This window comes from Mesocricetus auratus, unplaced genomic scaffold (genome assembly GCF_017639785.1).
Source record: "Mesocricetus auratus isolate SY011 unplaced genomic scaffold, BCM_Maur_2.0 Super-Scaffold_6730, whole genome shotgun sequence".
NCBI classification, from domain to species: domain Eukaryota; kingdom Metazoa; phylum Chordata; class Mammalia; order Rodentia; family Cricetidae; genus Mesocricetus; species Mesocricetus auratus.
The window spans coordinates 88,987,920-89,011,916 of record NW_024429184.1 but is presented as its reverse complement, the minus strand read 5'-3'; the positions used below and the strand labels follow the sequence as shown (position 1 = coordinate 89,011,916).

Here is a 23,997-nt window from a genome sequence, read left to right as displayed (position 1 = left end):
GTACTTAGTTCTCAGAGAGGCTGAAAATCAACAAGGAAGCACATATCTCTGCTTCCTGATGACAAATGCAATATCATTAGCCACCATGACATCATGTAGCCATGACTTCCTCACCATGAAGTGCCCCTCAAACCATAAGTAAAAAAAAAAAGAATAGAAAACCCCAAAAAACTTCCTTAAATTTCTTTCATCATACAGATATTTTGGCACACAACAAGAAAAGTAATGGTTGCACTGTATTCAGTTGGCCAGAGGATGGCTCCTTTTACCAGGACAAAACACAAGAGACCCATTTAAGAAAAATAACTTTGTTATTAAGCATATACAGTCATACAAAGTACTTCATAGTATTACATCCATGACTGTTGGAATATTAGTTTGACTGTTATATGATCTGATATAAATAATGCATAGAGATACTGAAGTATATGGCCAATTACCGGTAAATAAAAACAGACTCATGAACCGCCCCCTGTCCCCCTCAGGGATCAAGCTCTGGGAATCTGACAAAACATGCTTAGATCCCTGAGGGATATGGTGCCCAAACGTCCTTTCCATGATTTCTCTCTGATGGCAACATTTGTAGGAGGAGTGGTATAAAGCACATCACTTCAGCTTTAACAATTAGAGCCCTTGTTCTTTTATCTGACTAGAAAGTTATTTGTGATATGTTGTAAGACATACACGATTGCCGTGTCAGGAAACAATACATCTCTTTCCCTGCATACATGACCAATAACTTTAGAAGGCTCCTTTCTACGAATTGTTTGGCTCAGATTCCAGCAAATGACTTTCCCCTTCAGAAAGGTTGCCTGGCAGATAATTTTGCTTGCAAGGAAATGGCTGCTGAGGCTGTCTCTGTTAGGCAGCCTGGATAAGGGAAGAAGAGGGAACTGATACTCAAAATAAGGTGGAGAGTTGCTTCCTGAGACCCCCAAGATAAAGTATGATGCCTGGCCATGAATAAGATCTGTCCCAACATTCCTGATAGTGACAACCTCAAGACAAGGTTGTCCAGAACTTTGGGAAGAAAACATGACCTATCTGGACCTACCTGGGTGCTCTGCACCTGGTCTTTGGGTGAGATAATACTCCTTCTTTCCCTGTAAGGTCAATGGGCTTTTATTATTTACCTGTTGGACAATGGACTCTACATTGCGATATGACTCTAGTTAATTCTGTAGCAAGTATTGGAGAGTAATATAGATAGCAAGAAAAGGCAGCATCCTCTTTGTACCTACTCCTTTTAAAAAAGACTTTATTTTTAAGTGTGTGCATGTGTATCTATGTGTACATATGTGCATGTGAGTGCAGGTGCCACAGAAGCCAGAAGAGGTTATCAGGTCACCCGGAACTCGGGTTAGAGGAGTTTGTGAGCTGCCTGATGCAGGAGCTGGAAACTGAGCTCTGGCCCTCTGGAAGAGGAGCAAGCATCATTAACTGCTAAGTCATCTCTCCAGTCCCTTCTCATTACTATTATTATTTATCATCGTTGTCATCATCATTATTAGTATTATTTTGATATAGGCTCTTATGTAGTCCAGGCTGGCCTCAAACTTGCTATGTAGCTGAGGTTGACCTTGAACTCCTGACCTGCCTATTTCTACTTCTCAGGTGCTGGAATTACAGGCATATACCACTGTCTCTGGCTCCTAATACTTTGTTTGGTACAGGAAACCTAATTATTTTCCCCCCTGGAACTGGGAAGGGAGAGTAGTTTTTCTGAACTAAAATGGATTTCTTCATTTGTTCAGTGAGTTTTTATTCTCATTGCTTTATAAACTCAGAGGCAATTTACTGCCAAGTCTTATTTGTGGGGATACTAGAAAAGTTGAACAATCCTACTGCAGGGTTGGGGGAAGTATTAAAAAGAAACACTTTTGCCATGAGATATGAGGTGACTCAGTAAATCTGTTTTGAACTGTACTTCCTTCGAAAGGCTTTCCCAGGGGATTTTGAGCAGAAGTTTGTTTAGATAGTAAAGCTTTGATTTTTTTTCTATCCTCAACTAAAAGATACACGGGCGATAATGCTTTATCACCAAAAAAAAAAAAAGAAACCAACAACAAACCAAATAAAACAAAACCAAAAACCCAAACAAACCATAATTTGGACAAGTAGAGGATACACTTTGGTCTTATAGTTAGTTACTAGTCCAAGTTTTTAAAATCTGAGGAGTAATGATTACCTAAAGTGACCTGTTCCAGCAGATTGAGGTTACAAAATACAGGCTATTGTATGTTTTACTGGAGATGATTATCTAGAATAGACTCATGAATCCCACATATTATGACTTTCGCTCCATTCTTTTAGTATCCTGGCCTCTGGCCAGGCATGGAGTGTGCTTGTATTTTACCATCATTTGGTAATAAAGATTATGTTTCTACACACATTTCACTGTCTAGAAAAAGCAGAGCTTATAAAATTCCTCATAAAAAAGATGGACATACTCATTGCTCACAGAGCCTTGCATAGTTTTGAGACTTCATCCATCCACACCCTTGAAACTCTGGGTTCTATAAGCAGGCAAGCATTCAATCGATTCCAGGTGGGGCTTGACTGTGGTTGCATCCATCTCTTCAGGAACATCCATCTCTTCAGGAAGCCATGGTTGGCAAGGCCATCTGTGGTGATGCTCAGGCCCTGAAGAGACTGAGGGGGAAGGAGGAAGAGACAGAAAGCAAGCAGTACAATTGTGTGTTTGCCTTTTACCATGACATGCTGGTGGGCAGCCACTTGGTTTTTAGCATCATGGAGTGCTCCCACTGCCTTTTTAACAGGAGAAGGCCAGTGGGCAAGCAGGGATGGAGGGGGGAAGAAAGCCAGAGAAATAAAGGGACTGGGAGAGGAAGGGAGGGAGGGACAAAGAGAGGGAGAGGAAAGAGAGAGGGGGCAGGGAAAAGGATAGAGGGCAGGAAGGAGAGAAGGGGCAAAGGAAAGGGAGAGGAAGCGAAAGATCATTGGGTGACCTGAGCTCTGTAGACAGAATCCCTTCTCATTGCTTAGGAAGAATGGATAGTGCAGGGTCATGCAAACCCAAGAGCAGTTTTCTTCCAACAAGATGTCACAGTAGGGGTTGGGAGATGATGGGGGCTGTAAGGATATGGGGAAAAGCTAAAAGGAAACCTCTTAGAAATACAAGAGGATACTGCACGATAGCAAACAGAGACCCTGGTGTAGACCACCATGTGAGCACGTTCCCTTGAGAAGCTCAAGAGATCCCACAGACACCACGAAGGAACCTTGTCTCTCGTTCTTTGTGGGACAATGATTCCTCTGGGGATCTAGAAGTGCTCTAAGAAAGGACTCATGGAGACATTGGAGAACGTGCTTTCTTCCAAGCCATCTCCACCTGGACCTGGAGAAAAAGTCAAGGAGACCTAGAACAGGGCTTTTAACTAAATCAGGGGAAAACAGTGGCAAACTATGCCAGATTAGAAGAAAGCTTCTTCCCCTTCTCTGTGTCAGAGACCTCTCTGCTGTGCATTATTCCCAGCGCACTTGCTAGCTTGGCTGGCTATGGATATGGACTCCAAAATGTCTTAAGAGCGGATTAATCTCTCTGGTGATCTAGCCTTAGTGAAGCCCTTTCTCAATGCCCCCCCCCCCCCGTCACCCTTTGCCAATTCCAGGTCAGCAACTCCCTCCAGTCTTGATTCAGCCAAGATCAGGGACAGATGGCACCTCTGGTCACCCCGTCAGGGCCAGGGCACATATATCAAGGCTGGAAAATAGGATGCAGAATTTGAAATCTGTGATGTTGCTAAGGAAAAGCCATTTTCCAACACCAACACCAATTTACATTGTACTCCTTCTACCCCCTTTAACTGAAGAGTTTGCCCTGACAGTATAGGGCAAATAGTCAAGCATTTTAAACATAATTTTCTTTTCAGAATGAGCCTTATACTTCTGAGAGCCCACTTTGCCATTCCTCCCTTTTGGCATTCTCTCAAAGTTTAAGATTCTGTGGGAGCAGTTCACTTAGGAACTCAAAAGTTCCTGGAAAACCAGGATGTCAAGGAAACCCCGATGACAACAGTGGCTTCTCAAGACCAGCAAGTTAGCCTGTCACGTCCTCCTGTTGCTAGTGGGATGTGAAGGACACTTGGAGAACAGGATTTGGAAGCAGAGTGGAGAGAGGACAGGAAGGCGGTACAGACAAAGGCTTTAGGCCTCCAGTGGTATTTTTTTTTCTTTCAGATGCTATGACCAGGAGAAACTTCTCTTCTGGTGGCATGAAGACATGGAATGTGCTACGGATAAAAGTTTCTGGGGGCCTCAGAGTCTCTTGCTTCAGTTCTTCTGGAATAGTCATCCCCAGATCCAAAGTCCAGAGTCTCCGGGTAGCTGGAGAATTCCTGAGGTAGGGGAACATCCTCTGCCGAAGAGTGAGTCCGGTGCCCGAACACCTTCTCCTGCAGCTCGGCAATGTCATTTCGGATGTCAGCCAGCACAAGTAACAGGAAGTCGAAAGAACCCGGGGGTCCCTGTGCACATGTGGGAGGAATCAGAGCTGTGAAGTTATAGTCACTTGTCACAACAGCATCCTGCCAAGTTTTGCTGCCTGGGAGTCCTGTGACCTGTGGATGACTACCATCTAACCAATGCTGTAACTCAAACAGAGTAGACCTAACGACTACATGAGCAGTCTGGGATCCTCAGGATTGACCTCCAGTACCCTTCTCACACATGAACACTGGTGACACACGCACCCCTACTTTCTCAGGGGTGCTTCCAAAGAGATTTGGAAGTCAGAGTGGGGGGTCAAGAAGTTAAGATTCTGCTGGATTTGACCCAACCTCTCCAAGTTGTGTGGCCATGCAAATGACCCGATTTTTTTTGTTTAAGCTTTCCCCACTTGTAAAATGCAGATTCGCCATCGCAGGTATCCACTAGGTTCAGAGGTGAACATTTAGTAGAATGAATGCAAAGGACTTGAGAGAATGGACAGTTCAAAATGTTTTCTCCTCTCCTTTAAAAAATTAAGTTATTAATATATTTATAAGAGGAGAAACTAAATGAAGTAGAGAGTATGTTGGTCCTTATTGTCCATCCTTATTGTCTAGAAGGATTCAAACCAAATTTTCCTTATTCAATTATTATATACTCTCCATCATGTGTAATATCTGGTAAGCTTTAATTTTTATGCAGTGCTATGGTAGAGCATGGTGCAAAGAAAAACTAGAAGCTTGTAAGCATGCATGAATGTTCTGTGAGTACATTAGAAGTCTAAAGGTAAAATCATTCCCAACATTCGAGATGGATGGTATTCAACAACTTCTACCTTAGAAACTGCAAAAGACACCACAATGCACTCAGATGCAGCAATCTGATGCCATCTGATACTCACCACACACATACAGGCGGTGTGACAAATCAGACCCAATGTGAAGGCGAGGAATGAACGTCAAGAGATGTCAGGTAAAAGCCTGAGGTCACAAAGTTAATAGGAGCAAGAACTGAGGTGGTAACCAAGGCCTCTTGATACTTCTTCTCCAGAAGTAACAGATTTGCTTGCATTTTCTCATATTTCTGCTCATTTATTAATCATATATACATATAGCAAATTTCTTCTTAAGCCAAGAAGTCCTTTTGCTCTTTTATTAGAGTGGTCATCTGACCTTCTAGCATAGCAGTGGTTAAATTCTCAAGTATTCTGGGTTATGGCAACATATACATTTCTAGTCTAGTCCTTTCACGTGTGTGTGTGTGTGTGTGTGTGTGTGTGTGTGTGTGTGTGTGTGTTGGTTTGGATGACACTGGCATTCATAGACTCGTATGTTTGAATACTTGGTCCTCAGTTGGTGGAACTGCTTGGGGAGGATTAGGAGGTGTGGTATTATCAGAGGAGGTGAGTTAGTGGGGGCCGGCTTTGAAGTTTCAAAAGCCCACACCAGTTAGTTCTCTGCCTTGCGCTTGTGGATCAAATGTAAGCTCTCAGCTACTGCTTCAGTACCATGCCTGCCTGCCTGTCGCCATGGTGCTCATGGACTTGAATCCCCTGAAACGATAAGCCAATTAAACGCTTTCTTTCGAAAGTTGCTTTGGTCATGGCATTTTAGAAACAGAAAGGTAGTTAAGTCAGATATTGGTACCAGTGGGTGGACTATTGCCGTGACAGGCCCAAGTGCACTGTTTATGTAAGAAGATTTTGGGACTCTGGACTAGGAAAGCAGTTGAATGCTGTAAGCAGAGCTTAAAGGGCCATTCTAGTAGGAGCTCTGAAGGCATTCCTACAGCCCAAGAGGTTTCAGAGAAGAGCAGTGTTAGCAACTGGACTAGAGGCCATTATTGTGGTATTTTAGCAAAGAATGTGGTGGCTTTATGCCTTTGTCCTAAAAATTTGCCTGAGGCAAAACCCTGAAAAATAACGAATTCATTTCTTTGGCAAAGAAGATTTCAAGACAGCCCAGTGTTGACTCAGTTGCATGGTTACTAGTAATTACTGTTGTGCAGGTTTCTACAGTGAAAATGAGCAAGCAGAGCAAAAAAGAAATGCAAAGTGTACAGTTTACAAAGAAAAAGGACTACAGGAAATTCACATCGAAACTAAGGCTTATGATGAAAGAGATGGGAGAGACCTAATGTAAAATGGAATAAAGGGAGTGATGTCCTCAGGGCAAGACCCCACCCAGCTGATCCTTCAATTTGTGAAAGGAAAAGACCTAAAGAATTAGCTGTTCCCACAGAGCATCAACAAAAGAAATTTCATGGAAATGTAATTCAATGAGGGTGCCAGGCTCTATCCCAAGCAGTCAGCTGAAGTTGGCAGCCATCAACCCTGTGGTTCTGGCTTTAGAGTCAGGAAAGACAGGAGTAAAGGGACTGCAGAATCTTCCCCCCATAGTTAAGGAGAGTTGCTGAGGCCAAATGAGTGGCTGGGGAGTACCTGCAGGGAGGCCCTGAGAGGCCATTGCATAAAGCTGTGGAAATGAAGCCTGGGTTTTGTTGGAAACCACAGGATGTTGGAGGTACCAAAGTTGTGGAATGTCTACCAGGGAGAGCTACATACAGGGAGTGGAACCAGACCCAGAGAGAAGTGTGCAAGGGCAGAGCCGTCTAAGCCTTTGACATAAGACTTGGAGCTACATGATTTTGAGTTTGCATGGCTAGGTTTCCATCTTGCTTTGGTCCAGAATTTCCCCACTATGCACCCATTCCTCCCTTTTAGAATGGTAATGTGTACTCTATGCCATTGTTTAAAAACATGTAATTTGCCTTTTGATTTTACAGGTGTTACAAATCAGAGGTGGTGTTGAGTCTAAGAAATCTTTGAACTTTCAAATTATGTTGAGACTATGAATGACTATGGGGACTTCTGAAGTCGTACTAACTACATTTTGCATTATGATATGGCCACAAGCCCATGGGGGTTAGGGAGTGGAATGTGCTGGTTTAAATGAGAATGGCCCTCACAGAGTCATACATTTGAATGCTTGCTTCCCAAATGGTAGAACTGTCTAGGTAGGATTAAGAAGTGTGCCCTTCAAACATAATTGGTATGCTAACCAGGTCTGTTAGAGGTTAGGATGCTAAAAAAAAAAAAAAAGAAGTGTGCCCTTGCTGAGGGAGGTGTGATCACTGGGCGCAGGCTTTGAGGTTTCAAAAGCCCACACCATTCCCAGTTAGCTCTCTGCTTAGTGCTTATGAACCAAGATGACCAAGATGTAAGTTCTCAGCTACACCTTAGCACCATGCCTGCCTGCCTGCCACTGTGCTCCCTGCCATGATGGTCTAACCCTCTGAAGCTTTAAGTCAACTAAATGTCTTCTATTATAAATTTCTTTAATCATGCTGTTTGGGCACAGCAATAAAAAAGTAACCTAGTCAGTGTGTGTGTGTATGTGTCTGTGAGTGTGCACGTGCATGTGTGTGCTCATGCATACAGATGTGAATGGGGCCAGAAGCCAACCTTGGATGACATTCGTCACACACTGTCCACTTTGGTTTTTTTAAGAAAGGATCTATTACTAGCTTGGAAATGCTATTCTGTTTGTCTGAGATCCCTCTATCTCTGCCTCCTCAGAGCTGGGATTTCAAGTACACTCTACAACCATTGGCTTTTCCACATGAACTCTGGGGATTTGAACTCAAGTCCCCTTGCCTGTATGTCATGCACTATACTGACTAAGGTGTCTCCTCGGCCCTTCTTTCAAACATCTTATGATGCATTAGGAAATGGATTCCTGGGATGGTATGCTTCAGATGAGATATTTCACATAAAGATTATCAAGATCAAAGAAATAATAATATCAGAAAGCAAAGTTTAAAAATTCAAACAGCTGCTTAAAGCATCTACAGTTTTCCTCCTGACCACAGACTCGACTGCCTGAGTGACAGCTGAGGAGGGTAGGCTTCTGCTACTAAGACCCACTCATATATGCTGTGGCATAATCCTTTTGTATAATGTGAAGATATGCTGTTCTCGTTGGTCTAATAAAGAGCCAATTGGCCAATAGCTAGGTTAGTCAAGAGAGCGAGACTGTGAGAACACTCAGAAGAAGGGTGGAGTTGCCAGCCAGCTGCAGAAGGAGCAGGACATTTAGAGAATGAGGTAGCAAGCTAAGAGCCACATGGCAGCACATTAATAGAAATATGTTCATTTAAGTTGTAAGAGCTAGCTAGTAACAAGCCTAAGCCATTGGCTGAGTATTTATAATTAATAAAAAGGCTCTGTGTGGTTATTTGGGAACTGGCTGGTGGGACAGAAACTCCAATCTACACACATATTTTTTTAAAAAAAAGTTTAAATATTACTTATTTGTGTGGGGATATGTATACTACTCCTATGGAGGTCAGTTCTCTCCTTCCAACATTTAGGTCTTAGAAATTGAACTCAGGTCATCCAGGCTTCATGACAAGTGTCTTTACCCACTGAGTCATCTCACCAGCCCCAGCTCTACCATTTTATGAGTACCACATCCATGAAAGCATCCCCACAGGGTAAGTAGGACTGACAGTGTAACTTACCGGAGACCCCGGGGGCCCAGGTGCTCCTCTCTCCCCCTAAAACCGAAAGGTGAGGGTTAGCATTCTGGAGCATGCAGATGTTAGCACCACTGTCTCTAGTTAGACACCCACCACCCACAACCATCCTCCTGCAGGAAATATATTTGGAGTTGAAGCTGGGTTCAGGGGACCTCTTATTGAAACTGGTAAGCGTATGTTGAGTGCCTCAGGGGCTGAGTTCTCACAAGGCTATGTATTTTCAAACCAGAGCTGATAAGGAACCTTGTCTTTCTAGGCAGTGTGTGAAACACCAACCTATCTTCTGTATGAGACAAGTGGCTGTCAACTTTCAAGAGGGAAGCCAGCACTTGTGCAGACTGTAGCTGTGTGTGGCTCTCCACCTAAGCAAGTGAGGCCATTCTAAAAAACACAGATTAGCGAGGAACACGAGTGTGATCATAATTACACAGATGCTTATGCCACAACACCCAGCTCGAAATTCACCCCCTTCCCCCGCCAGTGTTGCATGTGCTCTAAATGTTTAGGATTTTCGTGCTTGTGGGGCTTGCCATTCTCAACCTTCATATCCGTGTTTCAACTTTCAAAGATAAATAGGGTTTGCGGAGCTTCATTGGATGCCCGACTGGGTAGAAATGGACCCGTAGCTGTTAGGGACCATTTGTAAGACTTACCTTGGAGCCATGTCTTCCCGGTGCTCCTGGTGGGCCCTAGAAGACACAGCATCTGATTTAACTAAAAAAATTAAAGGACAAGAACACCCCTCCCCCAACATTACATGGGTCTCAGAGAAGATACTGACCACAGGACCCCTCCGGCCTTGCTTAATGTGAGACAGGTCAGGGGATGGTCCCATAGGTCCCATTGAGCCCCGTGGGCCAGGCTGTCCAGGAGGGCCTGGCATACCAGGGAATCCAGGACTCCCCTTGGGTCCCGGTGAGCCTGTAATCAAGAACATCTTATTAATTCCATAATAAAGACAAACACAGAGGCCAGGAGTCACTGCAGACCTTTGTCTTCTAACTCTGCTCTTTGCCTTGTGGCATTTACACTAAGGTGTTCATGGAAATTTAAACTCAACATGATTAAAAGTGACTTTCCCATTCTCTCTTTTCTTGGATCATCTGTCACCTATTTGCTCAAGTCAGGCACTTGACCCCACAGTGGATCTCTGGTTCCACAACTTCCCCACTCATCCAGTGATCTGCCTGCTTTACCTCTTTAAGCCTGTCCTGTCCCGTGTTTCTGTCCCTGCATCACAGCAGCATGTACAGTGCTTAAGAGTACAAGGTGTGGGGGTTGGGGAGATGGCTCAGCAGAGAAAGTGCTTTCTGTGTAGGGATGAAGATCCAAGTTCAGATCTATAGCACCCATGTAAAAGTTTGGCATGATGGGGAATAGCTATAAACACAGTCCCAGAGGTCAATACAGGAAAACCACAGGGACTTGCTGGTCAGCCAGTCTATATGAAATGCAAGATGAAGACAGTAATATAGAAAGGCACCAAAAGGTTGACCTCCATGTGTGCATGCTCACACATACCCACGCACTAGCAGATTTTTCTTTTATCATCAAAGAGACCTACATTTGAATCCTTGACAACTTGCAAAGTTGGAGGCAGCCAATGCTCCATTCAAATATATCTCATGTCCCAACTCTCAAAACCCATTCTATGTATGCACTGAAATAGTTTATTTGAGAAGGGGGACAAATCACTCCTGTAATTATTCAATGTCCAAGAGCAGAAAGACAAGGTAGAGGAGAGATGTCACCTAATTATTAAACTTCGGGGGTCACTTTATGTCAAGTGCCTTTAAAATGTAGGACCTTGGTATGCAAATGGAAAGACCTTATCATAACTGTGGAAGCTAGAGAGCTGGAATCATCTCTTATCTCTGAAGCCAAAGGTGTCAGCCCAGTGCAGTCTCTTGCACTGTTGCTTCAGGCTGCAATTCATGATGGACTCTGGGTGGGACTTCTTTTTAAAGGTGAGAGAACCTCATGAACTCTCTGGCCACCCTAATACCTCTAGTGGAAAGCAACCCAAGTCTAGAAATAAACGAGAAATTCTTCATGCATTACGAAAAGCAAATTCATCTTCAATCATGCTGCTTCCCTCAAGGACCCTGGACAGCTCAAACCGTGCTTGAAACCAGATGGCAGAACTGGAAGGCAAACTAGTGAGTGATTTATTGAGAAAACCAACAGCCAAGGGTTCCCCTATCCTGTAGATGCCCTTGTTCTAGTGACATGTGGACTGGCCTGGAGATGCAAGGCAAGAGCATGCACTTACAGAGGAACTGGGGCCACTGTGAGAGGAATAACTGTAAGGAGAGAGCCCGGCCTACTTAGAAGAAGCAAGAGGATGCCAGTGTCCAGCATCTGCCTGAGAAAACTGCAGTGATGCAGAGAATATTCAGATCATGGGATGAACAAGAGGATAAACCAAAGTCCTGGTCAGTCCTTTGTAGACTGAGTCTCAGTCGGTAACGGAAAGCAGGGGATTAAGACACAAGTAGACAGAAAGCACGGAATCCTCTGGAAAGAATTCTGGGCCTTCCTTCCTCCGGACCTTTTGATAAAAAGCTTGGCTATGCACTTCTGGCTCTGACAGCTTGCTGATCTTCTTTAACTAGTTCAATCCCCCAGTGCCTACCTCTGACTGCAAGCTACATGCTATCTCCCTGCAGCCTTGAAAATAAGATATTCCTGTGGTCTTACCTGCAGGGAGGTATATACCTTTCTTGATTTTGTCTGTTGTTGTTTGTTCAGGCTGGCCTCAAACCCACAGCAGTGTCCTACGTCGGCCTCCTCAGTGCTAGGACTACAGGTGTAAGTCTGGCTTACTTTCCTCTCTTTGCAGTCATTGTCTGTGTCACCTCTTCCCAGCTAGAACATCAGAGGCCAGAGCCAGCACACTGCTGAGTTGATAATGAGGGATAAGACAGCCATGGTTTAGAGTCCCATACTAACCATTTCCTCTATTGGTGTGAAAGCCTCTACTGATGTATGTACGGAGAGTTCATGATAAAGTGTAAAACACCTCAGAACTTGAAGAAACAAGTTCTCACTATAGCTTCTAATTATGTGAGGATGAATTTCTGAAACTGTATGCTGCTAGAAATAAGACGGCCACACAGAACACATGCTACGGTAGTGCTCTGAAAGGCAGTCCTAGAATGGGAAAGCCGTGCCAAAGGAAGGCAGATGGTGGATACCTAGAGCTGGTACAGGGAGAACACTGGTGGTCCATGTCTCAAGGGAACTTTGTGGATGGTGGAAATTTCCTGTACTGTGAGGTAGGTGTGGAGTATAAGTTACAGGGGGGCCTATACTTGGCAAAACTAAAACTCAGCCTTGGGATGGCCTGCCTCATCATATGATCTCTACAAAAGCAAACCCCACTGACAACATAGCAGGAGTGAGGGGAGATTTGAAGATGGGTTAAGCAATAAGAGGAGGTAGACAAAGGAGCCAGGAGAGTGGAGACAGAGCTGGCTGCCATTCAGTAGCACTGGATGACTTTATGAGTCAATTGCTCTATATGTTAAGTAACAGTCTTCATGGTGCTGCTCATTAACCTAAAATAATTGTTTCTGAGATAGGCTCTCATCATGTAGCCCAGGCTAGACTCTTATTCCGGCTGAGTACTGGGATTCCAGGTGCGCGGTGCCATTATCACCTTTTAAAATGACCAGAAAATTAACCAGGTGTGTGGTACCACTATTAACTTTTAAAAAATGATTCAGAAAATTAATCCTTTCTTCCCAAGCTACAGGACCCAACTCCCCCATGGCCTCTCATCAACAGGCACATATCAGCTTTCATTTGTGAGACCTGGAGGAAGTTGAAGAACACTGTCCAACCACAACGAGTGTGAGCTCCCAGCCAGCCCATGTTCTAGTGTGTGGAGAGGGCAGAAACGCCATCAGCTTCCTAAGTTCTTCTTCATACTCACCGGGTGGACCCTGCCCCCCAGGCAGGCCAGGAGGTCCCGGAAGGTAGGTGTTTGAGGCCAGCACCTTGTCACCATTGACATACTTGCCCAGCTCAGCAGCATTGTTGGGAAGCAAAGCAATCTATAAAGACAAGTGAGACCTGGGTCAGAAAGTCAGCATTGCTCCACGAGGGAGGAAGTCTATGTTAGAGTCGTCGGTAGCTGCTGCAAGACCTTCTCGTGATTCTGCATGCACAGAAATCTTTATATATCAATATACAATCTAAAACCTGAAAATGTGATAAAACATTTGGTCTGGTTTGTTTTTGCCAATTTGGCCAGCTCTGGTCATCTTGGAAGAAGTATCTGAGAAAATGCCCCTAGAAGAGTGTCCTGTAGGCAAGCCAGTAGGGTATTTTCTTGATTAGTAATTGATGCAGGAGATCCCAGCCCACTGTTGGTAGTACCACTCCTGGGCAGGTGGTCTTGGGGTGTATAAGGAAGCAGGCTGATCTAGTCATTGTGAACAAGCTGATAATCAGTGTTCCTCCATGGCCCATTTCAGTTTCTCCCTCAAGGTTCCTTCCCTGATTTCCCTTCAGGAAGTTTTATGTATGTATGTATATACATATCATACATATATATATTTCTGGAAATGACATAATTATTCTTTGTGGTTCAATAAAATTTCATGGTATATCTGTACATTTTCTTTAAAAATTTTGTGCCATGTATTTATGTGTGCGAGTGTGTGTGTGTGTGATATAGCTGGGGAAGTCAGTTCAGAACCTGCATATATGCTTGGTAGGAAAGTGATCAAGGATCGCAGTGAGCCTGCTCACTGTATGCACCTCACTGACCCCCTGACTTCTCAAGCGTGGCTACCTCCTCAGTCCATTCAATCACCATTAAGTTACACTGTTGACTTGGTTTCTTTGTAAAATATCAACTTACTTGAGACAGGACTTTGTTCCATACTGCTTGTATTTCCTCATTTCTCAGGCAACTGTAGAACCCAGCTCAGCAAATACTTGCAACATCATCTTGAGTGCTCACTATGGGTTAACTATGTGTTGCTGGTGTAAGAGGGGAGGGATCCCTTGCTCCCTATACAGTGGCCTTTGGAGGCTGAGCACACTTGTGGGTCCCAAACTTCTGAGCAGGCTTCCCGACCAACTATGCCTCTCTCTTTGGGGTCTTTCTCCCCTCGTCCTATATGCTATCTTACTCCTAGCAGTCCATGCAGCCATGAGAATAAATTTCAAAAGAGAAACCAACAGGCTGTGTGGCTCTCCTTTTTCCTCAGTGCCCAACCAAAAGCTCAATGGCAGTTACTTTACCTGTCCCCAGGCTCCCTTTCTCAGTAGATCACTTTTCTTTTCTGACTTTAAAATAAAATGAAGGGGAAGAGGCACTGAGGTCTGAATGGACAATACAAGCCCCAAACAGGAAGTTCATAGAACAGATGCAGCCAACACGTAGAACTTTCAGCCACCCCCACATCTCCCTAAGTCTTCCTTCTCTCCCTCCCTAATCTCCTTCCCTCCCTCCCTCCCTCCCTCCCTCCCTCCCTCCCTCCCTCCCTTACCTCCCTCCCTCCCTCTCTTCCAAAGTAACCACTGAGCTGTACATTGTGTCCTGCATTAAACAAGCAACTCACCACCAGGCAGCCCTTACCTTTTACCTAAACACCTTGTCTAACTTTGCTAGTTAAGAAGTGACGACAGGTCTTGGCGGTTCCTTATATTCTCCATATTGCTGTTTTATGTGGATTTCTTTTCCAATTGATCCCTGAAGAGCCACGGGATTTGACCTGGGGCATTTTTTGTGGCTAGCATTTTGACTACCGTGTACTCACGGTGTAGTCCCACATGTGTGCACACCATCTCATGCTGTGGGGTTGGCTGCTCTCCAGCACTCCCCTCCCCATACATCTACTTCTTGGACAATGTTTATCTAGGCAAATAAATGTGCTGTGTTCTATGAGAAGAACAGATGGTATCGGCAGTAGCAAGTGGATGTTAAAAGCAAATGATCTACACCAGGCTTTGGGAGAAGGTCTGCATTTTTAGGTCTGACCTCTTGAGCATAAACTCATCTCTGGGATTACTAGCAAGTTTCTTACAAGGCTATTATGACAGTTAAGTAAAATTATGTATAGAAAACTGCTTCACATAGGATAGGAAGCTGTACATTCCAGGAGGTACCTTTTAAAGAGAATTGACCCTCAGCTGGGTATAGCGACGCATGCCTGTGAACCTGGAATTTGGGATGTGGAGCCAGAAAGATCAGAAGTTCAAGGTCATCTTCTACTGCATAGCTAGCCAAAGGCCAGCTTGGGTTACAGAGGAGACCTGTCTGGAAGAAGGGAACAGGGAGAAGAAAGGAAGAGGTGGTAGGAATAAAAGCAAGGGAAAGGAAGAGGGAAGAAAATGAAAGGGAGGAAACGAAAGGAAAGAAAAAGGAAACGGGATAGGGACAGGGTGCAAGCGTTTGCCCTGAGCTTGGATCCCCCGTACGCATGTAAACGCAGGGCATGGAAGCACACATCTACAGCCCTGCACTGGGGTGATGGAGACAGACAGATCCCAGGGACTTGCTAGCCAGCCAGTCTAACTGAAATGGCAAGCTCCAGGTTTCAAAATATAAGTTCGAGACTGATGCAGGAAAACAACTAACATTGATTTCTGGCCTCCACATATGCACACAGACAGGTAAACAACCCTCTATGCATATGCAGGCGCATACCACCCCCCCCATACACACACACACACACACACACACACACACACACACACACACACACACACACAAAGACTCACTTCTCATAATGCCCCATGAATGCCAGTGTTCATGCTGCATGCAAAGGGGCAGTGAGACATAAGGTAGAGCAATACTTGCTCAACACAATAGCATGGGAGCTAGTGCAGACTGAGACCACCTCATGATTCCCATGAAACACCAGTGAACCTCCGAGGGTCACGTGTATCTCAACCTAAGCCACTCAACTTTTCAGTCTTTCTCAGCTTGCATGGATTACACAGCAATGCTGGGCAGCTAAGAAGGTCAAACACGGCAGCTGGTTTGTGAATAGCTTGCCATGTTGAATGCCTTAAAACCACTCCAGCTGGAAAGAATTTATGTAAGGTCATAGGTTATTTCCAGGGAAGGAAAGTGAAGGCAGCATAATCAACTACCCCGCCCTCCAAGCCTGATGCTCTAGCCTATGAAAGACGAGCTTAAGTCTTCTACAAACCTTCTGGGTTTCCTCTAAAACTGCTAACATCAATTCAAGTGTCACCTGGGGATAGCTGTATGGGAAATATTTCCTTCTTTCTCTTTGTTTATACTGGCACCCAGACAAGGTTTTCTGTCTGTCTATTATATCACAAGCTATTTATGATTAGGTCCATGATTCAGTCTCGATTATACAGTTTAACACACAGGTACATGCAAGCCTCTGCTAAAGTCGATCATGACCTCACCAGCCCATGCATCAGAAATGGGAAACACCGCTTCCCTTCTCGGCCTGTTGTTCCTTGGTTTAGCTGGTAGCTGGACTTCTCATTAGGGCAGCTGCCACTTTTCTGGCCGCGGAAGAGATAGTGTCTCATGTTTACCCTTAGAATAACTGACTGCCAAAGTTAAACAGATTATACACACCACTTTGATCTCCCGAGAGCCTTGAGTGGAAGTGATTAAACAAACAAAGCTCTAAGTTTATGTTTGGGCAGCTGAAGAACAGTTCCAGAGTGGCCGACAAGCCAGCAAGTGTGCTGACCTCAGGTGTAATAAACACCAACCCAGGACAGTCACCCAAGAATCCAGGCCGCGACATCCATCACGAGGCCCTTCCTCCCAGCTGGATAACATTACCAGGGCCCTGGTACCCATCTCACCAGGCCGAGTCTTTTGGAAAGGGAGTTGGTCCTCACTCCTAAGTGACATGAAACACTCAGAGGACTGACTTCCCAGATGCATACCCCCCCCCGACCACAAAGTTCCATGAGAAAATTAAAGTACCACAGGAAGACATTGGCTTATAGAAGAGAGAGAATGTTTAAAAGGGAATGTCCTGAATGAATGAGACAGATAAAATATCATTGCATGGGTCTGCCCAGGGCCATGAATCTATACCTTCCTCAAGAAGCCATGGCAGTCTTAGTTCTACTCATTCAACAACTTAACGCGTACCCCACCCCTTTGTGCTCCATTGCTGTTGGGGTGGTCAGCTCTGGAGTGGGGAAACATCCTCACATCTAGGTGACGCCCACCGCACACACTGAGTGCTCTGGGAGAATGATCTAGCTTCTCACTCACCCACCATGCCCCAACCCCCCACATGGGCGTCCCCCCATCCCTCCCCCCTGCTCCACCACCCCCCCCCGCCGAGCTCAGTGTACCTTCTGCTTCAGCTGCAGCACTGTCTGCTTCATCTGGGAGAACTCCTTGCATGTGGCGCAGCAGGTCCCAGCTTTCGCCTCGGCCTCGGCCTTCTCCTCGTGTCCTGGGGAGAGACACAGGCTCAGCTCCAGCCCGGAGGCTTAGCAGGGCACGTTCCTGGAGAGATGGCACCAGAAGGGCAGTCTCTGGGCATGGGGTACAGAGAGGCCGACCATGGAAGGCATAAGGGGCAGGTGTTGACGGCTTTATGGTTCTCTGGTTGATCCAGAATGATCCAGGGTCGGGGGAGGGGGGAAGGGACAGAGAGACAAGCCCTGCTACTCTTTGGGGGCCGGCTGTTCTTAGACGTTCCAAGGGTGTGAAAACACGTGTTACGTCCTTTTCCTAGCAGCTTTCATGTGTGGAAATGTGTGCATTTGTTAGTGCTTTCTAGGATGGCGGCTCTACAAGTGAGACATGATCTTATTGTTCCCCAGAGGCCAAAGTCCACGTGTTACACATATTCTCACTCTCAGACAGCAGCTCACACGGCGGTGACTGCCTTTCCCCGTCTGTGACGGTGCAGTATTCAGGGGGAATGTGGTCCAGCTTGAGTGTGGCCCAGCACATTGAGTCTGAAAACAGAGCCATGCTGGAGAAGACAGCTGGAAGGTGATGACACAAAGCCCTCATTCCAACGGCCGCATCACTCGGCCAGGAGAGATGGACTGCATTCCACTGTCCGTGCGTAGCTACAAACCCACCAGACACAGAGCTGCTTCTGCAGGGGTGCTCCCTTCTCTTTTGTGAGTGTATCTGAAGCTGACTAAGGATTCACTTTTTTCACCACTAAGGGTGCAACTCCATCGTATGCGCAGAGCCATCCATCTTTCTGAAGCACTCATCCACTGCCAGGGCACCCATCTGTCCTCGTTTTGGTCCTTGTCACTATGATAAAACACCCCAACAAAGGCAACCTAGGGCTCGAAGGGCTTATTTTAGCTCCCAATTCCAGGTCATAACCTGTCACTGCGGGGTAATCAAGGTGGCAGGAAACGGAAGCAGCTGGTCATAGCCAGTCAAGAGCAGAGAGACATGAGTGCGGGGTTTTACACCCAGCTCACTTCCTTCTTTTATACAGTCCAGAATGATGTCCCCACTTTTAGGCTGGGTCTTCAACTAAGGATCAGCATAATCAAGGCATGCACTCCATATGCCCATAGATGAATTCAATTCAGATAATCAGATTATTGCTCATTGAGATTCTTCTCAGATGACTCACAGCTTGACAAGTTGATAATTCACCTTCATCATTACTCCATTCTTCCACCCACCCTCTTCTTCTACAGAGCTGCGCACTGTGAGAGGGAGCTATTATGAATGGGAGATAAAAATGAACACTTCTGCTTCTCAATTTACACCTGACCTTGGTGTAAGGCCACGCCACCTGTTGAGGGTACACATACAGGAGTGAAAAGTGGATCTCTGCACCTCTGCACATTCCCAGCTGGATTTTCCAAGTGTTGGTACAATTGCATATTTACATGACAGGATAAACCTACCTTATCACTCTGTGCCAGACTCATGTTATATGGATCATGGCATGTTAGAGTTGACACATCTTTTTTTAATTTTTTAAATTTAAATTTAAATTTAAATTAGAAACAAGGTTGCTTCACATGTCAATTCTGGGTCCCTCTCCCTTTCCCTCTCCTCCTCCTGTGCCCTCTCACTAACCCCCCCCCCCCAGTATCCTTTCATTTCCCCAGGTGGAGGGGTGAGACCCTCCATGGGGGTGTCCATAGTCTGTCATTTCATTCAGGGAAAAGAGAATCTAGGGTGAGAGTGCATCTCTCATTGTTGGATGGGTGCCCAAAGTCCATGTGTATACCCGGGATAAATGAGTTGACACATCTTAAGCACTCTCTTACAGATAAAGACCTAGAGGGGTAAGGTAGCTTGATTACCCAGATGTGCAGACCATACAATTATTGGGGGCATGGGGTAGGCACAAATGGAAGCTGTTATTTGACTTTCTGTTGAGAACACCCAGATGTGGTCTGGCAGGTCCAGGGAACTTTATACACTAAACTTTATACTGTATATCTAAGTATGCTCCCTGCTCAATTTTGCTGACTTCCCAAATTTTAAGGATGCAGTACTACCAACTAGCCACACGGGGGCATGGAGCACTAATTTTTATGAGAGTCCGGTTAGACATGCGGACCACTAGAAATTTAACGTCTTAGATATTAGAGTAACAATATCAAATAAACTTAGAAAAACCCGAGTGTGCTTCATATGGGAAGTGCCACAAGTGAGTAAAGCATTTTGGTTTAAAAACTTGACTGTGATGTTTTGTGAACTCAGTCTGGGTACATACACAATCCTCTGTGGGGAGGGGTTGGGGTGGCTTTGAAAACTCTCCTGGAATCTACTTCATCCGCCCACCTGAGGGTGGCAGTAAGGGACAGTATCAGTATGTTTTAACATTGCCCACGTTAAGAAATCCCTAATCTATTATTATCAGAGCTTGAACGTTATTTGAAACACCTGGTCGTTTCTGAGTCTTTGAACTATATTGAATGACACTTGGGGTCACGGTAACTTATCAGAAAATAAACACAAGTTGAAAAATAAAGGCCAGCGAGCTAATCACGATGGAGCCAACATTTCCTTCATTGTCTGCACTACGCAGACTCCCCTGTGTCTCAGCTGGCTCCAGCTCTGGGTTTTCAAAGATAAAAATCAAAGTGGTTGAACACTGATATGTCAGATGGCTTGTATCACCCAGCCAGGGGACAGTCTTTCAAATCGTCAGAGGCTGTCCTAGGGCCACATCCCTTCTATGCTGCTAGCTGTCCATATCATCATCATCATCATCATTATTATTACTATTCTAGTTTTAAATTTTACTGAACTGTGTGTGTGTGTGTGTGCACACAAGCACACCAAAGCATGCATGGGGAGACATACATTTGTCTCCATGGACACACGCAGATAACTTTGTGGTGCAGGTCCCTTCTTCCACCTTTACATAGGTTCTGGGATCAAACTCAGTCCATCAGGCTTGCATGACAAGCAGCTCACTGACTGACCCTGAACTTCTATTTTAAATCTGTCTGACTGTAACTGTGTAGATGTTGGACAATGAAAAGCGTAAGAAATATCTCTCCCTAAAGAACTTCCCCCAAACTCAAAATGTATAGCAGCCGGGGAGAGGTGATTTTTAGATCATGTGCTTCTACTCAATATTCATTATCTTCATTTATTAAAACAAAGTGATGAAATACTGGGCTGACTAATTTGTCCAAAGCAGCTGGAAATGCTTGGCTGCCTCATGTCCAGAGAGCTCGCTTTGCTGTGAGCATGGCTTACTAGTGAACTGCTTGTTCAGATGTGAAATCACTCACCCTTGAGATAGCGTAAGAAACGTTCCCTACACAGAAGGTGTCAAAGCTGGGCGTATTTTCAAGTCTGAGTATTTGCACAGATAGAGCGCAAGGGAATGGCAATGCAGGGAGGATTTGCCTTGCTAGATGCTGCATCCCAGCAATTGGAAACATTTTCCAAGAGTAAAGAGCCCTGGAGCTGGAGATCAACAGTGGCCTAGATCCTGAGGAGAACAGGTCCAGAGAACAGTGTCAAAGCACTGTATACAGGCAACCCACAGCCACCTGTATGCAGGTGGCTAGAAATCCAACTCTATAACAAAACCTTAGAAAGCAGCCTTCCTGCGACTATTTTCCTCACAGTCCCGCATCTGATGGGTTGGTGGCTGAAAAGGTGGCACCCACCGTCAACGAATACCTTCATTTGATAAAGAGATGTGACATGCCTCCCTGCCCTTCTCTCACACTCTTTGCACATGGGGCACGCTGTAGTGATGGCAATTTTGAGTGAAAAAAATGGTCTGTAAATTATTTTCCCAATTAAAACTATGTTCCCCAAAGATTGCTGTCCCTTGGTCTGTGCTGCCCTCTGGACGGGCAGGCTCCATGTGCTTCAGAGTCTCAAAGGTGTCCCATGCTCAGCCCTCTAGCTCAAGTACAGGATCCCCGAATGCCCTGTCCAGAGCTGACTCCAAGGAACTATTTTGCATTTACTTTTTGCACATGGTGGCTTCTCCATGACTCAACCTAGCTGCCCTCCAGAACCCGCCTTTGTAGTTGCTCCTCGTGAGGCAGCTGGTCTCCAGCTGTCTGCTGCCTCCCAGCCCCTTTTGAAGCTCAGGCTCCATCTCGTGAGTGCCCAGATGTTTCTGGTTTTCTCAACTCCCTGCACATCTTGGTACATGTGATTTGCCCTAGGAGCCTCCTCCCTTTCCAGGGATGGCTCAGGCCCTCTAACCTCTCTTGACTGTGAGTTCATGTGTGTGCTCAGGCATGTGCAACGTGCATGTTCATCATGTACAAAACTTCTGGCCCTCTACATGGATAAGGACTGTCTCTCCTGGGAACTTGTTTGGCCAACACTGGGAGAGAACAGTATTTTGCCTCAAAGTTCATTCCAGCTGGAAGGTGACCGACATTGGTCCCCACAGGCTAAAATTCTAAACTTGAATGACTAGCTTGGCATTTGGCAGAGATATCAGAGTTACTTTTCAAGTGACTGTTACAAGCATGCCTCACCAATCTGGGAGTTCTTTTCTTTTCCCTTTGTTCCTTTTTTACTTCATTCTTTCTTGTTTCCTTCAAACTCTCGGAAGTAAACCAACATGCAGGCTGATCCCATGATCCAGGAACCAGCCATCTTGGCTGAATCTGGACGCCATGCTCATGTCCAGCAGCCTCTCAGCTTCACCCAGAAGCCCCAGATGGTTGAAATTTTATAACTGACTGTGGACTGGTACAAAATGAGTTGCTCGAAAGATTACACATGAAATACAACCATAAAATTTGGAATTTAAATGAATGTCCTCTGTCAAATCAGTGTAAAAATGCATTCACACTCTCATTTTCTGTTTTTATCTGATCAGGAACCAAACAACTAGTTCACAGATGGGCACACAATATGGACTGCATTTTGAATTGTGTTGAAATAGACTGGGACTAACTATATGTAGAAATTATTCAAATACACATTTCAACATATTTTCTTTGAGAGAACACATTCCATCTGGCCTCTTCCCTGTTCATTCTAGATTCCTGAATGCACACAGTCAAATGCTGCTGATTTCTCCATGAGCATGCCACCTTCCTCCAGCAAATGTCAGCTTGCAATACTCACTACAGACACTGCTCCCACCAGCTCTCCTTAGGATGAGTTTAAACTTTGGTTCTCACCTAGGTCCCACTTGTAAGTGTCCCATCTTGCACAGAGTCACCAGAGGAGTGGTTAGGCTCCCAAGTACCTATAATTTACATGTTATGTATAATATATACTACATACAAATATATAAAATGGGATAAATAATACATATACAACACTAAAAATAACATGTACTATATATAGTATAATTACACAATATGGACTGTAGATTATACCTAATTGCATTTTATATACTATAATATGCAAGTATTATTATATACCATGCATACATATTATAAGATACTACATGGAATATCATTTTACATATAAATATGCAATATGCAATATGCATTATACATATAAGCTACATTTGTAGGATATAAAATTACATAAACATATACAATTTCATTGCATGTGTATGTAATTCTCAAACTGACACTCTATATAATATCTAACAGAAACATGCACATAGTTAGGGGTATCGTGCTTGTCCTGCTCACCAGTGTCGTTGGGGTATTTGTCTCCCCTGGTGCAGGTCTTCCCGTCGTCCTCAAGGATATAGCCCTCCCGGCACTCACAGTGGTAGCTGCCCATGGTGTTGATACAGATGTGCATACACAGAGTGGTGTTGCTGCTGGCACATTCGTCAATATCTGGTTTGAATCAATATATAGAACAATTTCAACACAGCAACGCAACTCGCCCCTCTGTTGACATGAGAAAGAGAAACTTCTAGACTTGAGCCAGAGAAGTGTGGAATAAAGTATAGTCATGTGCCTGTCATTAGAGACCTAGGGTGGTGGTGTCTGTCATGTGGGTTGGTGCCTCAGAGGCTCACTCACCTATAGAGCATGACAATGAGGCCAGCCCCAAGCACTCCTCAGGGCTCCATGGAAGAGAAAACAAGATGACCAGTAACCCAGCTGACTTCTGCAGGTAGCTTGGTATGCTGAGGCTTAATCCCCGTTTATAATGGGAGGTTCCAAACAGCATGATGGTGACCCAAAGATCACTTAGGAATGGTCTCTTCCCAGTTAAGAGACATGACAGTAACTGAAAAAAGCTACTTCTAACAAAAGTAAATAGTAGGATGGGCCTCGTGGAGAGAGGATTCCCCAGGCAGTCCCTGCTCTATAGTGACCCAAGCTGACCCCTGGTGAGCTGTGGAAATGAGCCATGAGCTCATCAAACAAGGGACCACAAGAGTCAGCATGGACTGTGTACATCACTGACTCAGTTCCCTGTGGCATGGGGTGGAAACAAAAATGTTTCTCGCCACAGGAAAGAGGGGAAGGCTGTATTCCATTTCCTGTCCACTGGATGAAGACACCTGATGTAGTGGATAGGAGCAAGGACATAACCTCAGACTCTACACATGTGGCAGGCAGAACCTAGCCCTGAAATTCAGAAGACTGACAGCTTCCCAACAGCTCCCTGGGCAAGCTGCCAAAGTCCTAGCT

At 45.0% G+C, this 23,997-nt stretch overlaps 1 protein-coding gene across 1 annotated transcript in view; it reads right to left on the bottom strand.

The window, feature by feature from the left end:
* Window positions 1-292: 292 nt before the first annotated feature.
* Window positions 293-23,997, bottom strand: part of Ccbe1 (collagen and calcium binding EGF domains 1) — a 220,263-nt gene continuing 196,558 nt past the window's right edge. The window contains exons 5-11 of the mRNA XM_040741684.1: window positions 23,038-23,190; window positions 17,308-17,411; window positions 12,926-13,046; window positions 9,770-9,909; window positions 9,642-9,677; window positions 8,971-9,006; window positions 293-4,487 (exon numbers count right to left, since the gene is read on the bottom strand). Coding sequence (XP_040597618.1) covers window positions 4,254-4,487; window positions 8,971-9,006; window positions 9,642-9,677; window positions 9,770-9,909; window positions 12,926-13,046; window positions 17,308-17,411; window positions 23,038-23,190 — 824 coding nt within the window. The 3' untranslated portion in view covers window positions 293-4,253. The remainder of the gene's footprint in view (window positions 4,488-8,970; window positions 9,007-9,641; window positions 9,678-9,769; window positions 9,910-12,925; window positions 13,047-17,307; window positions 17,412-23,037; window positions 23,191-23,997) is intronic.